General features: G+C 42.3%; 1 protein-coding gene across 15 annotated transcripts in view; it reads left to right on the plus strand.

Annotated features, from left to right (window-relative positions):
• Nucleotides 1-18839, plus strand: part of TRDN (triadin) — a 351197-nt gene extending 332358 nt beyond the window's left edge. For 14 of the 15 annotated variants that reach the window (XM_074990634.1, XM_074990630.1, XM_074990635.1 and 11 more), the window contains 2 exons: nucleotides 8888-8926; nucleotides 10256-12849. In XM_074990634.1, coding sequence (XP_074846735.1) covers nucleotides 8888-8926; nucleotides 10256-10401 — 185 coding nt within the window. In that variant the 3' untranslated portion in view covers nucleotides 10402-12849. Of the gene's footprint in view, nucleotides 1-8887; nucleotides 8927-10255; nucleotides 12850-18091 lie in introns of those variants that run through there. The other variant, XM_074990631.1, reaches the window with a different exon arrangement.
• Nucleotides 18840-20472: the final 1633 nt, after the last annotated feature.

Below are 20472 nucleotides of genomic sequence, written 5' to 3' on the forward strand. Positions count from 1 at the left end.
GCCCTTGGTGACTTTGGTCTCCATTTTGCAACATACAGGATGGTTGAGTTGATGAAGTCATAACATCTTGGCACTACACAGAGTAAAAATGCTGTCTTCTAGCTAAACTAAAGTCTGGGAAGGGAAATATAGTCCCCTTTATCTGTATCTGTTTCGTATAGTTCAAGCAGCCATGCCTGCCTAGCTTAAGCTAATGTTTCACAGAGTCTGATCCCAGTAGGCCTCTTGCATTACTGCTAAAAGGGGACAAAACAGTGGAAGTTAGAGGGAAATAGCAAACAGTACATATAATATGGCCTTATGCTGCAAGAATAAGATATATAATATAGGCTAACATATCTTTGTAGGCCACCATAGCTGTAAATTGCTGAGTTGAAAAAGAACACAAGGTGTGAAAGCTGTTGTGCAATTTGTATGCTGCTTTATGGTCCAACAGAATTATGAAGCAGAGCATTAGCTGAGAATTGTGGAACTTGGTAATTTGCTTTAGGAGTAATAGACATACAAACATTGCACCTCATAGGGTCCTTCTTTGAAGATTTGAGAAAGCTTCAACAAATCCTAATTTTTATGGGTCCCCCCCACTCATATTTTTCTTCCTATTTTCATGAAAAAAAGCTTGAAGTTGTCCTCTTGGTTCCATTTCTTTTTCCTCCGTTACTTCCTTCAGATCTTCACGTCACACAAACCTTCCCATGAACAGAGGGTGTCATGAGTCTAGTACATACCAAAACCATTATTTTTTCCCTTGGAATTGACCAAAATGAGTTCCAAACACTGACACAAGCTGTTTTCTCCCTCAGAAGAGAACACACAACTTCTGCAATGGTTCAGAACAAGATGTTTGAAGGAGAGAGAAAGAGTAACTGAATGTGAACATATCATCTGAGCTTTCATACTCTATGTCTCAGCATTGCCACTAGTAGATCACTATGCCAGTCCAAATATCAATAGTAATAGCAATTTTTAATTAAATAATTTAATTAAATACTTTAAATTATCTACTAGCTGGAGTATGTGAACTTACAGTACAATATTTGGCAAGATGATATTGAAAGAGCAGATAGGGAGATTTCCAGCATTAATCATCATACAGAATGTTATGAGGAGTCAGTATATTTTCAGGATGCACATTGAGGTACTGCCTGTGTCTCATTTGTTGTGTTGCTGAGACAGAAAATGAGATGTGGAAGCAGCAGCTTCATGAGGGATACCTTTTTCTGCTGCTGTCTCTGGTACAACACTATAATGCTGCAAAATGTCATTTTAGAGTGGATGGGTGAACTGATTTGGAAAACTTCTGACCTTTCTGGCTGATGTATATGATGTTGCCCCAGCCCCGACCCGATAAAAACATGTTTATCGTTTCCTGAAGGCCAGGCTGAGGTAGTTTTTATGAGCAGTAAAAAGGAAGGAGGAGAATGCGCTAAGAAGTTCACTTTTGCTTTTTACAAAAAAGGTGAACTCATGTGTCACATGGTTAAACAATTCCATTTTGTTTTTAAATTGAGAAGCCAGTGTTTATATATCTGCTCTATGCTGACTTGAAGGAACAACATTTCTGCTACTGTACAAATACTTAACATTTAGCTTAGGGGATTTGAGATCAAATTTAATTGACAGTCATAAAGCCATCTTTTATATTTAATGTGCACACACTGACAGGTGTATGCAAAAGCAGGTGGTAAAGTTCAGGCTGCTCAAAGAGGATTCTAAACCACTTCAAGTGTCCACCTCCTAGAATGCTTCCTGTGATCAGCCTGTCATTGTGTATTTTCCCGGAGATATTGGAAAAAGCCCAAATTGTTTGGTAGGTAAACCAGCAACACAGAGGCAAAACTCCCCCAACGTTCCTCCACTGGGTATCAAATCAGTACCACAAAACAGCCATTCATTTAAACATGTAATTGTTTTCTCTATGTGTTTCAGTTTTGATTGTTTAATTAAAATATCGTATTGGCTTTCATAATAAATGGAAAGTGAACAGTAAGAAACCAGTGAAATTGTCACAGGGTCCCTCATATTCGTAATTGCTTACTCATTAGCCATTTGTAATGCTTTTAATTTCTATAAGGCAATGAATTTCTGTGCTTTGTTAAATTGTTTAATGTAATTAGAGAAACCACTTGATGAAGTAATTTGGTTCATACTTCAAGGCTCTAGTAACAAAAATAACGAATGATGTTTTCCTCTCATGGTCTCTGTTTTTGTTTTTTCTGAATATCATGCCACCATTCCCTCTAACCAAAGCTACTTCTCTTTAGTAGAATATGTTTCATAAGTGACCCACTTCTCACTCCCACACAGTTCTCTTATTTGCAAAAACGGGGACTAGAATAACAAAAACATGGACTGCAAGGGACTTTGAGGGGTCTAATTTTTTGCATCAAATAAACAAAAACTTTTTCCAGTTTAGGATGAGGGAGATTTGTCGTATTTTTTTCCACAAAACATTGAATATATCATGAATAAAAAAACAGCCTGTTTTATTTCACTGTAAGTACTTAGTGCTTGTAGTGTAGTCCTTACTCATTCAAAACTCTCTTTCCTTATGTGAGAAAAGACTTCAATTGCTGAGACCTATCTGAAGTTGGACTCAAGGGCTTATTGATTCCATTATACATTTTTTAATGATTCCGGCATCAGCAGTGGGTGCTTCTGCATAAATGCAGCCAATAATCATCGGTGCAGTGGTGAGCGTTGTGTTGTGCCTTGGTTCTTGCCATTCTCAATGCTTGTAAGTAACAGAGAGAAAGCTGTGCTGGTCTAGATACTATGAAAACAAAAAAGCAGTCAAGTAGCACTTTAAAGACTAAGAAAATAGTTTATTAGAGGATGAGCTTTCATGGGACAGACCCACTTCTTCAGACTATAGCCATACCAGAACAGACTCAATATTTAAGACACAGAGAACCAAAAATAGTAATCAAGGTTGACAAATCAGAAAAAAAATATCAAGGTGAGCAAATCAGAGAGTAGAGGGGTGGGAGGTGGGTTGTCAAGAATTAAGTTAAGCCAAGTATGCACAAGAACCCCTATAATGACCCAGAAAATTCCCATCCCGGTTCAAACCATGTGTTAATGTGTTGAATTTGAATATAAAAGAGAGTTCAGCAGCCTCTCTTTCCAAAGTAGTGTGACAATTCCTCTTCAGTAAGACGCAAACTCTTGTCATTAACAGAACGGCCCACTCCATTAAAATGTAAGCTGACTGGTTTGTGGATCAGGAGCGTTTTTATGTCTGTGTTGTGCCCATTAACTCTTTGTCTAAGGGAGTTTGCAGTCTGTCCAATATACAAAGCATGTGGGCATTGTTGGCACCTGATGGTGTATATGGTGTTAGTTGAGGAACATGAGAATGTGCCCTTGATTCTGTGACTAACCTGGTTGGGTCCAGTGATGGTATCCCCAGAATAGATATGTGGACAAAGCTGGCAGCGGGCTTTGTTGCAAGGAAAAGTCCTGTGGTATAGACTGTGGCTGTTGGTGAGAATCCTCATAAGGTTCTCTGTAGGAGAGAACAGGCCTGTCACCTAGGGCCTTCTGGTGTGTGGCATCCTGATTAAGGATAGGGTGTAGGTCTTTAATAATGTGTTGCAGTGGTTTGAGTTGAGGGCTGTAGGTAATGACCAGTGGTGTTCTGTTCTTGGCTTTTTTGGGCCTATCTTGGAGCACCTTTTTTCGTTTGGTTCTCGTTGGTTTAGGTAGTGCATTTGGCCTTCGACTGATGTAAACACACTGTAATGTGCATCAAACCAACCATTGTCTTGTCTTCCTTTTTCCCAAAGACCGGCAGAGCTTTATTCATAGATAGTGTGCCTCAGCTGCTTCCACTTCAGCTGGGTGTTTGTCTCACAATCACTAGTGTTGTGGGAAAACAAAAAAGCAGTCATGTAGCACTTTAAAGACTAACAGAATAATTTATTAGGTGATGAGCTTTCGTGGGACAGACCCACTTCTTGTAGTAGTATATTATTGGACAGCTGTGACTTTTCTTGGTCTTCTATAGTGCTGATGTTTTATTCCACTGTAATTACTCAGAGCTTGTCCTGAAGTCCTTAAACATGCAAAACTCTCATCAAGCAGGAATATAGATCTGCCCTCAATCCTTCTATCTAGCATGCAATGTTGTAGTAACTGTATCAGTAGCAGGATATTAAAGAGACATGGGAAAGGGTGTGTGTGAATTAATAAATATTGTTTATGGGGCCATCTTCTGTTGGTGAGAGACACAAGCTTTTGATCTTACACAGAACTCTTCTTCTGAAAGCCACTATGCACATGCCTAATGATGATGCCTAGGGCCATAGAGAAAACCTAAAACAACAAAATTTGCAGAAGATACTAAAATTGGAGGAGTGGTAAAAATTAGAGGGCAGCTTTTCTGGTGCACAGTGATCTAGAATTATTTTCAAACTGGAAACAAGCAAATCCTATGTTTTAATGCAGCTAAATGTAAATATACTCATCTAGGAACAAGAAGGTCAAGCTACCTACTGGCTGGGGAGTCTATCCTAGAAAATAGTGACTCTGAAAAGATTTGAGGGTTGTGGTGGGTATTCAACAGAATAGAAGCTTCCAGTGTTGATCCTGTGGCAAAAAGAGCTAATGGGATCCTGGCATGTATAAACAAGCAAACCTTGAATAGGAGCAGATTGGTTATTTTACCTCAGAATTTGGCACTGATGCGACTGTTGCTGGAATACTGTGTCCTGTTTTGGTGACAACAGTTCAGGCAGGATGCTGATAAACTGGAGAGAGTTCAAAGAAGAGCCACAAGAATAATTAAATGGTTAGGAAACATGCCTCAAGCAGATCAGTCTATTTAGTTTAACAAAGAGAAGGTTAAAGGGTGACGTGGTTGTAGTCTCTAAGGCTACGTCTACACTAGCACACTACATCGAAGTAACCTATTTCGAAGTAAGAACATCGAAATAGGCTACTTCAGCGCGTATTGTCTACATAGTCTCCAGGGCTGGTGCCATCGACATTCAACGAAAGGAGCTGCCCCAGAAGGGAATGCGGAGTATCCACACACACAAGCACTCCCTGTCGAAATAAAGGGCCAGCAAAGCCTGTGGACGGGGTCACAGGCTGGACTAGCCCTTCTGGGGCAACAGCAATCTGCTCCCTTAAAGGGCCCCTCCCAGACACACTCAGCCTGCACAGCACAAGGTCCTCAGAGCTGACAACCAGTTGCAGACCCCGTGCATGCAGCGTTGACTCCCCAGCTGCAGCTGCAGCAGCAGCAGCAGCAGCAGCCAGAAGCCCTGGGCTAAGGGCTACTGCACTTGGCAACCACAGAGCCCTAGAGGGGCTGGACAGAGCGTCTCTCAACCCCTCAACTGATAGCCACCCTGCAGGACCCTGTTATTTCAATGTAGCAGGATGTGGATCATCTATACATACCCTACTTCGAAGTTGAATGTCGAAGTAGGGCGCTATTCCCATCTTCAGATAGGAATAGCGATTTCGATGTCTCGCTGTCTAACGTCAATTTCAATGTCAAAATAGCTCATGGCGTGTGTAGACGCGATGTGTGCTATTTCGACGTTATGCCAGCTGCTTTGAAGTAGCTGGCTAGTGTAGATGCACCCTAAGTGTATACACCAGATGCAGTTATCGAGCAATGGGCTCTTCACTCTAATAGAGAAGGGTATAATTTTATCTGAAGGAGGGAAGTTGAAGCTAGACATATTCAAACTGGAAATAAAAAGTAATTTTTAATGGTGAGAGTAATTAGACAAGGGAACAATTTACCAAGGGTTGTGGTAGCAGTTACAATTTTCACATGAAGATCACATTGGGTTTTTTTTTCAAAAATCTGCTCTCAGAATTGTTTTGGAATCTCTATGGCCTGTGTATATAATAGATCAGACTAGATAATCCCACTAGGTGCTTCTGGCTTTAGAATCAGTGAAGTTTATGCTGCAAAAGCTTAGGCACCACGCAACTGTGGGAACCTACATAGTTTTGTGGCAGTGGAGCAGGGGTTACATGAATCCCAGAGGGACCTGACTCTGCGATTTAGATGCCCAAGATAGCAGGTAGACATCTAAGTTCCCTTGTGAACCTAGCCCCAAGTACTCATTTTATTTCTTTGTTAAGGAGTTTTTTGCTTTTGTTTTCTTAATGGTAGGTTTAGTTTTAGTTATTTCTGAAGACTACCAATAAAAATGAAAAGCTAACATGGAAGGTAAGGAACAAAACATTCAAATGTAGCATGTGAACTCATGTTCCAGAGTATTACACTAATGCATAAGTGGGAAATGGGTATGCTGCTCCTGTGAGTAGATCACACCATGATATTGGGAAGTAGTACTATGGCCATAGATACAGCAGCACCTTGCACAAAAGTAGAATGTTGCCATGATCTCATCTCTAGAAAAATAGATAACAAATATTCTGTAGCATATGTTCTCGGCAGGGTAGCCATATTAGTTTGTAGCTTCACAAAAAAGCAAGCAGTTGTGAGCACCTTAAAGACTAACACATTTATTTATTAGGTAATGACCCACTTCTTCAGATTTTACTTTCAGGTCTACTCCAGTCTAGAAATCTGCAAAAGTAGGTTTTACTCACAAAAGCTCATTACCTAATAAATAAGGCCATGTCTAAAGGGCTGCTTAGCACAGTGCTGCTGCAAACAGCACCATGCTAATGAGATTTCTAGAAATTGCAAATGGTTGCCCATTTGCAAACTTGCATGAGATTTTGCTGTCAGTATGGGGGGGCTGGACCTGCCTCTGAGAGCTACCCCCACACACACATGGCAGTCCCTTTGCCGGCAGAAGCATGTCCACACGGCCTCTGTACTGCCGGCACCCCCTCAGCCGACAGCAAAATCTCATGCGGCTATGCCAAGTAGCCGAGCGAGTTTGCAAATGGGCAACCATTTGCAATTTCTAGAAACCTCATTAGCATCGTGCTGCCAGCAGCAGTTCCATGCTATGTGCCTGTTTAGATGCGGCCTGAATGTGTCAGTCTGTAAGGTGCTATACGAGGGGAGGAAGAAATCCTGTAAGTGGGCAAAACTGTACTGGGGAGCATTAATAAAGACCAAGTAATTTCTAAGGAAAGTGTTCTGGAGAAGTGAATGTGTATGTGTCCTGAATATCACCAATACAAAGCCCCTCATATTGCAGCATATTAATTTAGTTGCATTGCTACCGGTTTGATAAAACTTGTACACTGATAAAAAATATCTGCTATGTCTCCTCTGTGGTGGAAAACAGCTTATGTTCTTTTAGGGGCCAAACCTCCTTCATTTTTGCATGCTGACTTTATCCTCTGAGCAAGAGGCAGCCTGCTGCTGGAATGGAATTCCTGGGAAGCATTGTGCCCTCAGAGAAACTGTTCAAAAACACTATTCTTCCAGAGAACCTTTCAGGCTAGCAGGGAATAGGATGATCTACAGCAGTATTCCCTGTGAGCTGTGCGCTTGTGAGGCCACTCAAGAGAGATTCGGTTGCTGCCCCACTGATTAACAGAGTGCCCACAGCTAGGTTTTGTGTTTCTGCGTTTCTGTGTTGGTGGACATGCATTGATGCACAGATAATATTAATGCCACAAATGGCTGGAAAAGATTATTGGGAGTTTTGGTCTGCAATAACATTCTGAGAGGATGCAGCATCCCTCTCTCTCCAATACAGCCAGGCCAACCCCTTTCGCTATCTGCCATGTGGGGAAAGAAAGGGAGCCATGGTCCCAACCATATTCTTGTGGAGGGAGTGACAGACACAAAAACTTCTGCTCTTCCTCTCATATGTAAGAGCACAAGACGGGCTTAATGGTTCTTAATGGACATAACCTTCTGCATGGGTGGGGTGGAGGGCACTCTCGTCATAACTGACTAAAAGGGACAAGGGCCAGTCCTTTAGATGCAATGAGTTTGTTAAGTAGCATAAATTTGTTGACACTTCTAAAAAACACCAAGTAACAGATTGTCTGATATATTAAAGTTGCATGTGGCATAAACATCTAACTGAGCAGAAGAGACCAACTTAACAAGTGAATTCAGGAATGATAGAATCTAAACCATTGTCATCCTGTACGATACTTTAGGATTCAGAATGATCCTAAATATGTGATATTTCTTCCAAGCAATTTGAGATTTTTAGCATTCTGTTTTCCAGTTGCTAGTTTTTCGTGTTTAGCTCTATATAACCTCCTCTTAAAGGCCAGATTAGCTAAATTCTTATAGGGTCCCCCGCTCAATATTTTAATAGCTACTAATTGTAAATCAGATTTTTAAATGAAATAATTATAAACGTAGAATTGATGATTGTAGAATGATCCAGCTTAGTATAACTTCATTAGAAAATGTTCTTGTGTTATTTGCTCTGTTCCTACAAGATGTTTGTTTAAAATGACTCTTCTCATAGATCAGGGTGGCCAAACTTACTGACTCTCTGAACCAGATTTACAGCCTTCAGAAGTTGACGATCCAGGCATGTCTGGCAGAGCTTGGGGCTTCAGGCATGCTCCTGCTAAACTCTAAGCCCTGCAGCGGGAGCCCTGAAACTGCCCGAGGCTGCTGGGCAAAAGCCCCTACTCCATCTCCCTGCTGCAAGGCAGAGGTCCTAAGCTATCTCCCAAATATAGTTGGTGAAAAAGCGGCGGGGGGGGTAACTCTGTGAAACAGCCATGGAGCTAATGAGCCACAGTTTGACTACCCCTCTCCCAGACTATACTTGCATTTGGAAACATACAGAAGGTCAGAGAGTTAAAATTCCAGGATTTATAATATGTTTGATACTTTGTCACTTTTATTATCTTTAACCATAATATTATTTGGAAGTAGCAAGTGCATGGCACCTTTCCTGCTTGCTTTAAAAAACAAAAAGAACCAGCTATTGACTTACTTTCTTATTTTTATATCCATTAGAAGAATATGCAGAAATAATTTCCATTAAAAAGGAGAAAGGTGAGTATGTGCTTTGTGACAGCCTAGCTGAAAACTATTTTTCTTTACAACTAGGAGCATCAATTGGAGATTTTGTTGGATAGCCAAGATAGTTATTTTCAGATGCATGAAGTCAAGGGAGGAGGAATAACTTTGGGGGGAAGAGGGCTAGCTCAGTGGTTAGAGCATTGGCCTTCTAACCCCAGGACTGTGATCTCAGTGCTTGAGGGGGTCTTTCAAGGGTCTGGGGCAGGTTAGATTTTAAATAAATCTCTCAGGGATGGTGATAGGTCCTGCTGTGAGTGCAGGGGACTGGACTCAATGACCTCTGGAGGTCCCTTCCAGTTCTGTGAGATCTGTATGTGATATTGAGCTAGACAAAGAACTAACCTTTCTGTGCAGCAGGCAAAAGGACCACAGAGAAAAACATCACTAGACTGAATGCACTGGCATTTGTGACAAACCGTTCTATACTCCTCCATTTGATAGGATTTGGCAGTCATTAAACAGACCTTGCATCTGCGTTTCTATTATAGGGACACCCTGCATTCTGTTTCATGTTAGACTGTCATACTGAAGAGCTAAACTTTCATACATTGAATGAACAGGAAAAAATAAGATACAGGCATCAGAAAATCAGTTACATGAGAACTGATTTCTGCCAAGTACCAGCATTTCCCCTTTCATTCTCCTAAATATATAATTGACTTATAGTTATTCCATGGCAAGTTTAATTCCAAAGTATGATTAACAGTCAAATGAAGTTACAAAATTCAGCATTCCTGACAAATGAGGCTGAAAGTCCATATTCTCTACAACCTTTGAAACAGTTGAGAAGCTGATGGAAAAATAAAACATGACTGTAAAAAGCTGAGTTGCAAATCACACAAAGGTAGCAAAAATTCCATACATGTGAAAGCCTGGGAAGAGGAACTTCCATATATGGTGCCAGAGTTCTGTGGGAATGATAGGTGCTGGTCATCTGGAACAATTATTTTATGTGTGTCCAAGGGTGACCATTTGATAGAACTCTTCATAGCATTCAGAATGGGTCACTGAAATATGGAGTCATAAAATGGATGCTTGGGTTCAAGAGTCATTTAGCCACATACAGTGAAGCCATTCCAGGAAACAAATATTCTGACAGCTAGACTAGGGTGACCAGACAGTAAGTATGAAAAACTTATGTAGTCTAATTTCCTAGCCTCTTACTCCAATTTTATGCCATTGTAACACAGCTGAAATTAATGGAGTTACATGAGCATTAAAATGGAGGAACAGTAATGAACCAGGCCCACCCTTTAGAAACTAGGTATATTAACACATTATTTGTATCCTGTGTTTTCTTAGCTCCGGTCCGCTACTTCCAGTGTGTCTTCCTGGATGGAAACAATGGATATGGGTTACAATTCCCCATTACTTCCACTCCCAGCCAGGAGAAGAGCACTAGTCAAACAAAGACTTCAGGACGGAAGTCAAAGTCACCAGGACACTAGAGAGATGTATGATCTGTGTATTTTTGAGATTTTGCACTTTATCCCTTCTACTGAGGTCCATAGTAACTACAGTGGTACTTGTTACTGTTTAAATATGATCTAGTGGATCTCACTCACCTGGGAAAGTTTATTACTTTTATCTGGTGCTGAGGGAATAGAGGTGGTAGATGGGCAGTGTTCATCCAAGCTCTCCTAATGCTGTTCTTGAGGGAAGGCTGTGGTCTCAAAATCACGTGTCAGATTGTGCAGTTTGTGCATGTGCATTTTCTTGCCTCTTCTGCTCCTCTTTTTTCCTCCTGCCTGTTCTAAATTCAACTGCATCTATTTCCATGTAATAATTTTAAATAGCAAAAATATAAATGCAATGCTTATTTCAGCAAGATTTTCATAAGATTACCTGGAATCCTGCATCAGAGCTTGTCAATCATATCTCTGACAGGCAAAAGCCCCGGGACATCTGAAAATGTGCTCTGGGACTGCTACTATTTTTATCTATCCTGGAACAGTTTAGAAGGAAGCTTACATCTTACCTTTAAGCTTGCTCAGTGTACTGTAGTGAAGTTTACTATCCAAACTCTGTTAATGATGAACATTTACATTTAGTTTGAAGACAAACAATAAAAACTTACTATATGTGCCCCCTAAGTATATGTAAAATCATAACACTCCATTTTTCCTCTCCTTTTGAGGTCTGGGGAAGTGAGCCAAGATGGGTCTGGGAAAGGAGACGGTCTCATGAGTGGGAAAGAATTTTTTTTTACTTCCCCTCTGTTCATGGACAATGTTATCAGGTCAGCATAGCCTGCAGAGGGATCATGCTGGCTAATTATTTGTTGTTTGAAAAAGTCAGACAGGAAGCTATATTCTCAGGCACCACTTGTGACACAAAATGTTGAAATAAAAATGCCAACATACTTTCTTGAAGCAATCAGCAACAATAAGATACATGCAAATAACCTTGATGATTAAATTTGTTGCATGAGATAGGTAAGATAATTTGCTGCATAAGCTATTATTCTGGCCTTCCATCACAGTGCATTGTATTGTTAGTTACTTTTAGGATGGGCACTGCAAGTAAACATACTAATCCTCAGCCATCTCGTTTATTTCTTCAAATGGAGTGGAATATTCATCTTTAAGAAAAGGGATGCGCTGACACTTGACCTAAGTGAAGGCGTCTGATTGTAAATCACTGTTGTGATTGTCCATACATGTCTAGGAATGTAAATATTAATGCATTTTTGCAAGCTGCTATTTTTCTTCCATACTATAGTTATGAATTTAATCTGTGAAACATGCAGCTGTGATGACAGTTTCATAGTTACTATCTGAAATACTACAAATTATAATATGGTAACTCATGAAATAAATCTGCTCACATCTGTAAACTATATATAGCTTTTTCAGTATAGTTCAGGATGTCATCATAACATCAATGTTTATCTCAGTAGGAAGATTACTTACATGGGTTTCAGTAACTGTGTCCCAGAAGGACTCAGGTAATGGGACATGGAGTTTTTCTTCTAGGTCACTGGTCAGTTTGGTAGAGAATAATCATTGTTACTTTCTGATTTATGTTCAGTGGCCTATATGAAATGAGTTCTTGGTCTTAGCACATTCTGAGTTATGCAGGTGCTTGTCCCTCAAATTTTACCATCCCATTAGGTGGCCTTTACAGCCATTTAGAAACTGAACTACCATCTTGTGTCGAGGGGTTGTTCTTCCAAGTCAGGAAGGAGAAACACTGATCCCCATCCCCGTAATGTATCTTTTGTGTCTTACCACAAATTGTATGTATTTCAGTGTATCATTACACAAGTTGCTGTCCTATAATTTTCATATTACAGTTGTCCTAATGAAGCGATGATAACTCTCAGAAAGCCAGCTAGTTATCCAATTCAAATGATCAGCACAACTATATAAAATTTGGGAAAGGACAACCATTTCTAAAAAGCTGTTTCTCTAACATTTCAACTGGGTATCCAACTGGCTCTGAAGAAATAAAGCATTTTGTCTTTGCTTCAATGGGCAAGTGATATAAATATCATCATCATCAATAACAACAACAAGAAGCATGGGCTTAGCGCCCACTGGTGTCTGATGCTTCTCTCACTATTTCCTTCCATCTTTCCCTGTCTGGTGCGGAGTGGCTTAGTTTCTGTAGAATAGCTCTGCACCAATCTACTATATCATCTACCCATTCTCTGTGGGTGATGTAAATATGACCACATGCAATTATTTCTTAATCTTGACCACTGATATGAAAATTACTGAGCAATCCTCAGTCAAAATGGCAGTACTTTTCCATAGACCTTCATAAACTGAGTTTATCTGAAACCTTAGTAATGCCTTAGTTGAATTGCATGGCTTTACTTCAATCAGACTGAAATGTTATGAAAATGTATGCTTATTATCATCAGTTGTGGAAAATAAAATATGTGAATTGTCTGCCTCTGGCTATAGGATTTTTTTATGAATTCAAGGGTAGGGGAAAGGGATAATTACTCTTTGTTTGAACTTGTTTGACCATTTATGCATCCACTTAATGGTCATTCTGCTGAGCTGGCATTTCTATAGGTTACCTATCAGAATTTCATGAGCTATTGTGTCAAAAGCCTTGCTGAAATCCAGGTATATCATATCCACTGCTTTTCCCTGGTACACCAAACCACTTACTCTGTCAAACAAGAAAATCAGGTTGGTTTGGCTTGCTTTGTTTTAGGGAAATCCATGGTGGCTGGTAAAGATCATCCCTTCATCCTGTAGGTATTCCCAGATTGAAAGTTTTATATATTGCTCTAGTAGCTTCCCAGGTGATAGAGTCAGGCTGGCTGGTCTATAGTCGCTGATTCCTCTTCCTCCCCTTTTAAAGATGGAAACTATGTTAGACCTTCTCCTGTCTTGGACAAACTCTTCTTTTTGAATTTTGAGTTACAATGACTAGAGTTATTGTCACGGCTCTCCAGTTGAGGCTACAGGACATCAGGAACCTGCTGTAAGCCTGCTTTGACAAGCTTTTCTTAACTCACTGTTTTACAGCATTTCCAAGCAGAAATAAATGTACGTAAGAGGCATTGTTTGCTGAAGTCTATAGCACACCAGCATTTAATTTTCTGTGACATTTAGCATTTCGCAACTTCATGGTCAGTGTTCACTAATTTGTTGAGTGCTTTTTTAACTTTCAGAACACAGTTGTTATAAAAGCAACAACCTCCCCACCGTCTGCAAAAAATATCTTCTCTGGGGGTTAAATTTTCTTCCTCCTTTCTATTGTAGCTTCTCAAAATGATTAGTGAAATCATCCATAATTTAAAAAAGAAAAAAAGTGTATCCAGGACTTCCCTGAGCCAAATATACAGGTGTTGGATCTTGGGGGCTTACACGCCTCCTGGTTTGAAGTTGTTCCCATCATATACAGCTGCAGTTTGGTTCAGAGTCTCTCAGCACCCTTCCTATACAAATTATTCCAATGCCCCTGGCTCAGTGCACCTTGAAATCACCAGAAGTCCACTAACTCCAGTGGACACTGGCTTGGGCCAAGGTGAGGCCAAGCTCTTTGGTGGTGCTTTTTGGGGAAAAAAGCAGGCTTGACAATCACAATGATAAGGTTTTTTAGTGCTAAACAAGAAGATACACAATATTTTAAAAATGTTAAGCAACCCCAGACATTTTATCTGAGTTTTTCTAATTCTACTGGTTTATAATCATGTCTATATTTTGCTTCTTTGTTTAAAAGCCTGACCCTGCTGAATTCATTGGCCTGACAATTTTATAGTTTCCTGACTCTGCTTTACAAACTTCCTGCATACATCATTATGCCAAAGTGGTCACCAACGTTCCCTCCAATCTTTTCCATCCATGTGTGGAATAAATTTTATGTGCACTGACACAGGTGAATGTGCACCACCAATAGAAACACCAAACCTAGCTGAGGGTGCTCTGCTAATCAGCTGGGCATCATTGGACTTTCTCATGAGCAACTCTACAAGTGCACAGCTTACAAGGAACACTGGTGGGCACCATCATTCTCACTGGCTGGTGTTTAGTTGTATATGTGTGTGTGGCATCAGACCACTCTCTTAACAACCAAATGGGACTATTTCAGTTTATCCTGCACACTGGGGCAATTATTCAGTTTTGGGGGTTTATTTCAAAAGGATCTTTTTTCTTTTTCCTCTTGTATGTCACTTTGATTGCAGTAGCTAGAACAAATGCACTACCAACTAGGAATAAGCTGTGAGATAGTTTTAGGATTGCGGCAGTGAACTATATCACACATCATGAAAGATCAATCTTTTTGTTGCTAATCTTGTCCAATGATTTGTCAGTCCAGACTGAGGATAATGCAGCCCCTTGTCATTAGCTTGGATAAATGCTATAGCAATACTAGGTGCAATAACCAACATAGGGCAGGCATAGCAACATAAGTCGGGATGTTGACAGACTGTTGCTTGGAGGAAGAGACATTCACAGGAATCCACACTGCAAGTCTGTTATGAAGCCAGGAAGTATATAGGAATAGGGATATAGTTGCCTTATCTAATTCAATTAGGAGGAATTTCCTGGTCTGTTGCGCGAACTCCGATAGCTAAGGAAAGCTTTTCCCCCAGAGCTGAATAATCTGATTCTTCACCTATCAGACTGTGTGAAGGTTGTCAAGCTTTTTTTTTTTTTTCCCCTGGAGCCCTCCATACAGAATGAACAGATGGTCAGAGTTCCTGATGCCTCGTGTCCTTGTAAGCTGTACGGATATAAAACTCTTTCTCCATCTGCCTCTCGGAAATGGAAAAAAAAATATGGACCACCACCTGTCCTGGGCTGAAGTTGGAAGGCCCCCTTGGAAGGAAATAAAGGGCCTCTTTGTCTCCTGCTTTGCTCTGGAGAAGAACAGATGCTGCACCAGAAGCTTGTCCAGTAGGATTTTTTCAAATGTATCCATGTAGTTAGGAGCACCCATTCAATTCTGTTTCAATGGGACATATCTGCTGAAGTAAGCTTGGTACTTTTGTTTCCACCCTGGTCAGGAAGAGGCTAGAGACACCATCCTCTGGCCACTCTGGCTACTAGCCATTGAGGTACCTATCCGCCACGAGTTTATCTAGCTCCTTTTTAAACTCTGTTATAGTCTTGGCCTGCACAACATCCTCCAGCAGAAGGTTCCATGGAAAGCTTTCAGTACTGATGATTACCTGGTTTTGAACTGTCAGTAGGAACTTACCCTGCTGGATGGACACAAAGACCCGTAGCCCATAAACACCACCTGTATCTAATCTGTTCTTCTGCTCAGCGACCTGTTTTAAAATGCTCCGGGCCAAGGTTCCAGAATCTGTGCTGGGAAAAGCTTAAAAGGGGACTCATCTCTGTGGTCAGTTTGACTATTGAGGATGATAACTACTTCCGAGCAGCAGGTGCCTCAGAGCAGCAGGCTGCTCTGGATGGAGCACTCACAGCGAGCCCACTTGCCCTTCGTCCAGCAATGTGGGGCACCATCAGCTCCAGCTAATCTCAGCTGGAGCTGTGAGGACTGAGCACCTCGCAAAATAAAGGTCTGATCTTATGGTCAAAACCAGAAAGTGTATATATATATATAGCACCAGCTACTGGCCACAGCCTATCTGCAGTCACCTGCCAGCCACTAACAGTAGGCTGCTGTGGCTGCACTGACAGACAGCTGGCCAGCAAGAGGGGCACCAGAGCAGAAAATACTGGACAATTTGCCCATTGGCTTTTCAAGATGGGACACCTGCAAGAGGGTTTAAAATAAGGGACTGGCCCATTGATAGTGGTCATCCCAGTCAAGAGACTGTGCTGGCCTTTTTACAGAAGTGTACTGTGTTGCTTTTGGGTTGTACAGCTCTTTTCTACCCTTTTCCCTTCGCCTGAGGAGCTATTGTCTGGGCCTGCTGTGGGTCAGCTCCCCAACTGCTCCAGCCGCAGGCACCACCAGCACTCCCCACCAGCAGGCTGCACCGTCCCTTTTCAGGTTAGCAAAAGGCATGTTTCAACTCCCAAACCCACCAGGTATTTTTGTCTTCAGCTCCTGTTCAATTGGACAGTCACAAATTTGCTGCTCCCCAAAGAGCAGGGCACCCCAGCTTCACGTCAGCTTACCAGTCCATATAACTCACAGTGTTTATATGCAACTGTAGGAAAACAAGCAAAAATGTATTTAAAAAATAGAAGAGAATCGTGTGATAGCCAGTAGGAGTATTGGAAGCAAATAGTTATCCATCAGATAGGTAGAGACATTTCTGTGCCACCCTCTAATGAATTATTGAGCATATTACAAGCTAGGAGACACTGAAAAACTTTGTGCTTCCCCTGTGCTCTTTGCCACTTGGCCTCAAGAAGTTAGTGGGACACATCTTCCAAAAGTCTCCCTCCTACTTCTCCTCAGGCAGTGATGGCTGCTGGACTCACATGCTGCTGACCAAGGTTCCTATTTGCTTTGCCAAGTTGCTTCACTTTCAAGCAACTATCAGACTGGAATTTGCTTTGTTGGTGGTGGCTTTGTTGGTGGTGTTTTAAGTAAAATAAATTCAGTGGATCTCTATCCCTGAATAAATCCACTAATGTACCCAGAATCAATCTGCTACTGTGATACTAAAGGCTGCTGCTTGTCTTAAAAATAAACATTCTTTTTCTTTCTTTTTCTCTCTGTATCTCTCTCCATCCACTCTGTCAACTGTGCCGCAAAGTACTGCATTAATGGTCTGGTTTTGGCCAGCCATTAAATGAGATTTTTTAAAAAAGGTCACTTCATTACACACTTGTAATACATAAACCCTTCCTAGAATCTTGTCTCAGCTGCCTGTGTAACAAGAAAAAAAGGGTTTCCTTCAACTTGCTCTAATCAGGATAGAGACAAGAGGCAACTATTATGTTGATATAAGGCAAATGAGAAATTTTCTGAAATTCAATTACCAAGCACATTCAAGTGCACTCTAGCCACTTAGTGGGCAAAATTGTTACCAACTAAGATGGCTTTCATCTATGCATCCAACCACCTTAAAGTCAATGTGAGGATTGGCTAAACTTGGTTATTGATTGAAATCAGCCTCATTAAAGTGGATGTCCCACTGAGATATTTAATTAATTCAGTTGGCAGCTCCAGCCTGCTGAGTCCCATTTATGGCCACATCTATGCAGCATTTCTCTTGCAAGAGAGGAATGCGAATAAGTGAGCTTGACATTGCAAATGAAATGCTGATTTACAAATCTCACACTTCATTTGCGTAATCTCACATGATTGTGCTGTCAGGAGAGATTTGGGCAAAAAAAGCCAACTGTGTAGACAGGGTTCTGTCAGTGAAAACCCCCTTCTTCAACAGAACCCTTATAACTTATTTTTTCGAGGATAAGGGTTCAATTGAAGAAGGGGGTTTTCACCATCAGAACCCTGTCTACACAATTGGGCTTTTTTTATTGCCAGAATCTCTCCTGGCAAAGTGACTGCATGAGATTATGCAAATAAAGTGTGAGATTTGTAAATTAGCACTTCATTTGCAATGTTGGGTTCCCTCATTTGCATTTCTTTATCGTGAGAGGAATGCCATGTAGATGTAGCCTGTATGTTTTTTCCTAGGAGTTTTATTTTCTCCAGAAAATGATCGATCTCTCTCTCTCTCTCTCTCTTTTTCTCTCTCTCTGTCTCTCTCTCTCTCTCCTGGATGTTCCAAATTCATTTTAGGAAAACAAAGAAGAAGAAACCTCATAAATGCTGATGCACTAGCTACTAGCCTCAGAGACATAGCCATGTTAGTCAGTAGCTTCGCAAAACAAACAAAAAACCAGCCTTGTAGCACCTTAAAGGCTAACAATATTATTTTTTAGGCAACAAGCTTTCGTGGCTAAGACACAATGCCTAAACAAAAAAGACCAATTTAGATCCAACTACATTGCAGTCATAAGGAATGTCACAATCAAGAACTGTTGAAACTGCATCACGAGACAACCTCAACTGGAAACCAAGAAACAACGACGAGTAGCTCTTCGATCCCATGAAAATGAAGGACACCAAGAAACTTGCCTTCAGACAGACAGGAGAACACAATCAACAGCTCAACCAAATGAATGGGGAGCACAGAGAAACTTGACTTCAAAGAGACAGAACTTGACAGTTAGTACCTCGAGCATGCAAACCAAAAATCCATTACTCCACTTAAAGGCCGAAGCAAGGTTGAGTCAAACAGCTAGTAGTTTACTATATATGCTCACTATATATTCATGCCTCAATGCATCACGGTCGGATTTTTGTTTCTACTGGTGGTGCCCATCCACACATGCCTTGGTGCACATAAAAATTTATTCAACACATGGATAGAAATCAATATGATTGTTCCCTAGGTGCGCCTGCAGTATAAATGAATTAATCTAAGTAGGGATATCAAGCTCTGGTTCCTATGAGTGATTAAAATGGAAACTTCTTTAAGCATGTTACATAGTCTCAGTCTATGTTTAGCCTGCAGGGTTGTGTTGACACTTTGCTCGCCACAAGGAAGGACGTCGTTGTCGAGAGAGATTTGTCGACAAAATGCAGGTCTGGATGTTCTCCAGGCCTTCTATTGACAGAAAAGGCCTCCAGACATCGTGCAAGTGCCCCAGTGGACACCCTGTCCACAGCAATCTGCGCTCTGTGGTCCCTGCCTCTGTCCCTTCTTAAAGCCACAGGGAGACCAGGGAACCCCGGGGCAGGAATCTGAGAACACGAGAGCAGCATCTGCAGTCCCCCACACCCTCACAGCCGCACCCTTGGTGACAGCATTGCCAGATGGCAAGGGAGCACGGAGCTCCAGACCCCACTGAATGCTCAGGGCTCCCGGGACCCTCTCCAGGGCTCAAAGAGGGCATGTCTGGCTCCTGGTCCAGCTCAGAGATCCAGACCTTCTAGGTCCCCCATGCTAAGCACCACAGCACTGAGATCTGTGACCACACAGGTGAGGCCCTGGCTGAATGGGCCACCCCCAACACACCCTTGAGCAGGTCAGGGCCAAAGTTAAAGAACTGAGGCAGGGTTACATCCAGGCCCAGGACACCATGGGCCAGTTAGAGGCAGAACCACCCCCCTCCCTCATGCCTGAGCCTTAACTCAGTGCTCAAGGCCCCCCCACCATTGGAGCAGGAGCCCCCGGAAGAGGAGGGAGAGCAGCCAGCAGACGGCCAACCCCTGAAAGAGCCAGCGTCTGAAAGCAGCAGCCTGCTCATCGTCCTGACCCAGTCCCCAGCAGCCAGGCCACCTCCCGGGTGTCCTCCCAGCTAGGTGAGGGTCCCTCTGGTACATCCCTGTAGGCATGAATCAGCACCTGCACCCACAGGCAGTGCTGCATTCCGCAGGTGTGTGAGTGGGCCCTTGGGAGGGCCAGGCTGCTCCCAGATCACCTGCCACCAATGAGGGGACCCTTCTGTGACTGGACGCCTCTCTTGGCTGCTAGCCTCTCAGGCAGTTGGGTGGTTGCAGTGGTCAGCATAGTCCTGGAGGCACAGGCTGGAATTGTGGAACATGCGAGCGTTGTGCACCTGGCCCACTCACCCAACGTAAATTTCTGTGAACTGTCCATGGTGTTTGACCAGAGACCACAGCTCCGTGGAGAAGCAGCTCTTCTGCCTGATGTACTTGGCTGCACAATGCTCCACGATGTGGTCCCCTGGATAGCTCCAGTGCAGTTCAGGAACCCCAGGGCAGCGAATCTAGCCACGACCTGATCAGGGTGCCCCAGATGGATGATCCTCCACAGCCATCCAGACCTGCAGAGGGTGGTGAACAAACACGCGCTACAGGGACTTCAGGGGTCCCTGTCCTCCTCCCATCTGCTCCCCCTGAGCTCTCCGGGATCCCCCCTGTGAGGTCATCCCACAGTAGCAGGACTGTGGGGCCACAATTCCCCAGGGACAGGTTCTCCCCTCATGCCCTCCACCCCTCACACCCCCCACCCTGCTGCCCGAGGGTTCCCCTTTAGCAGGACACCCCACCTCCCTGTGAGGTGTTATGCTTTAAATGAAGCACACGAGAGCTTTCATCGGGGAAAAGGCAGTACGCCGCATTAATTGAGAATATAACAGTAGCATATGCTT

This window comes from Carettochelys insculpta, chromosome 3 (assembly GCF_033958435.1).
Source record: "Carettochelys insculpta isolate YL-2023 chromosome 3, ASM3395843v1, whole genome shotgun sequence".
Taxonomy (NCBI): domain Eukaryota; kingdom Metazoa; phylum Chordata; order Testudines; family Carettochelyidae; genus Carettochelys; species Carettochelys insculpta.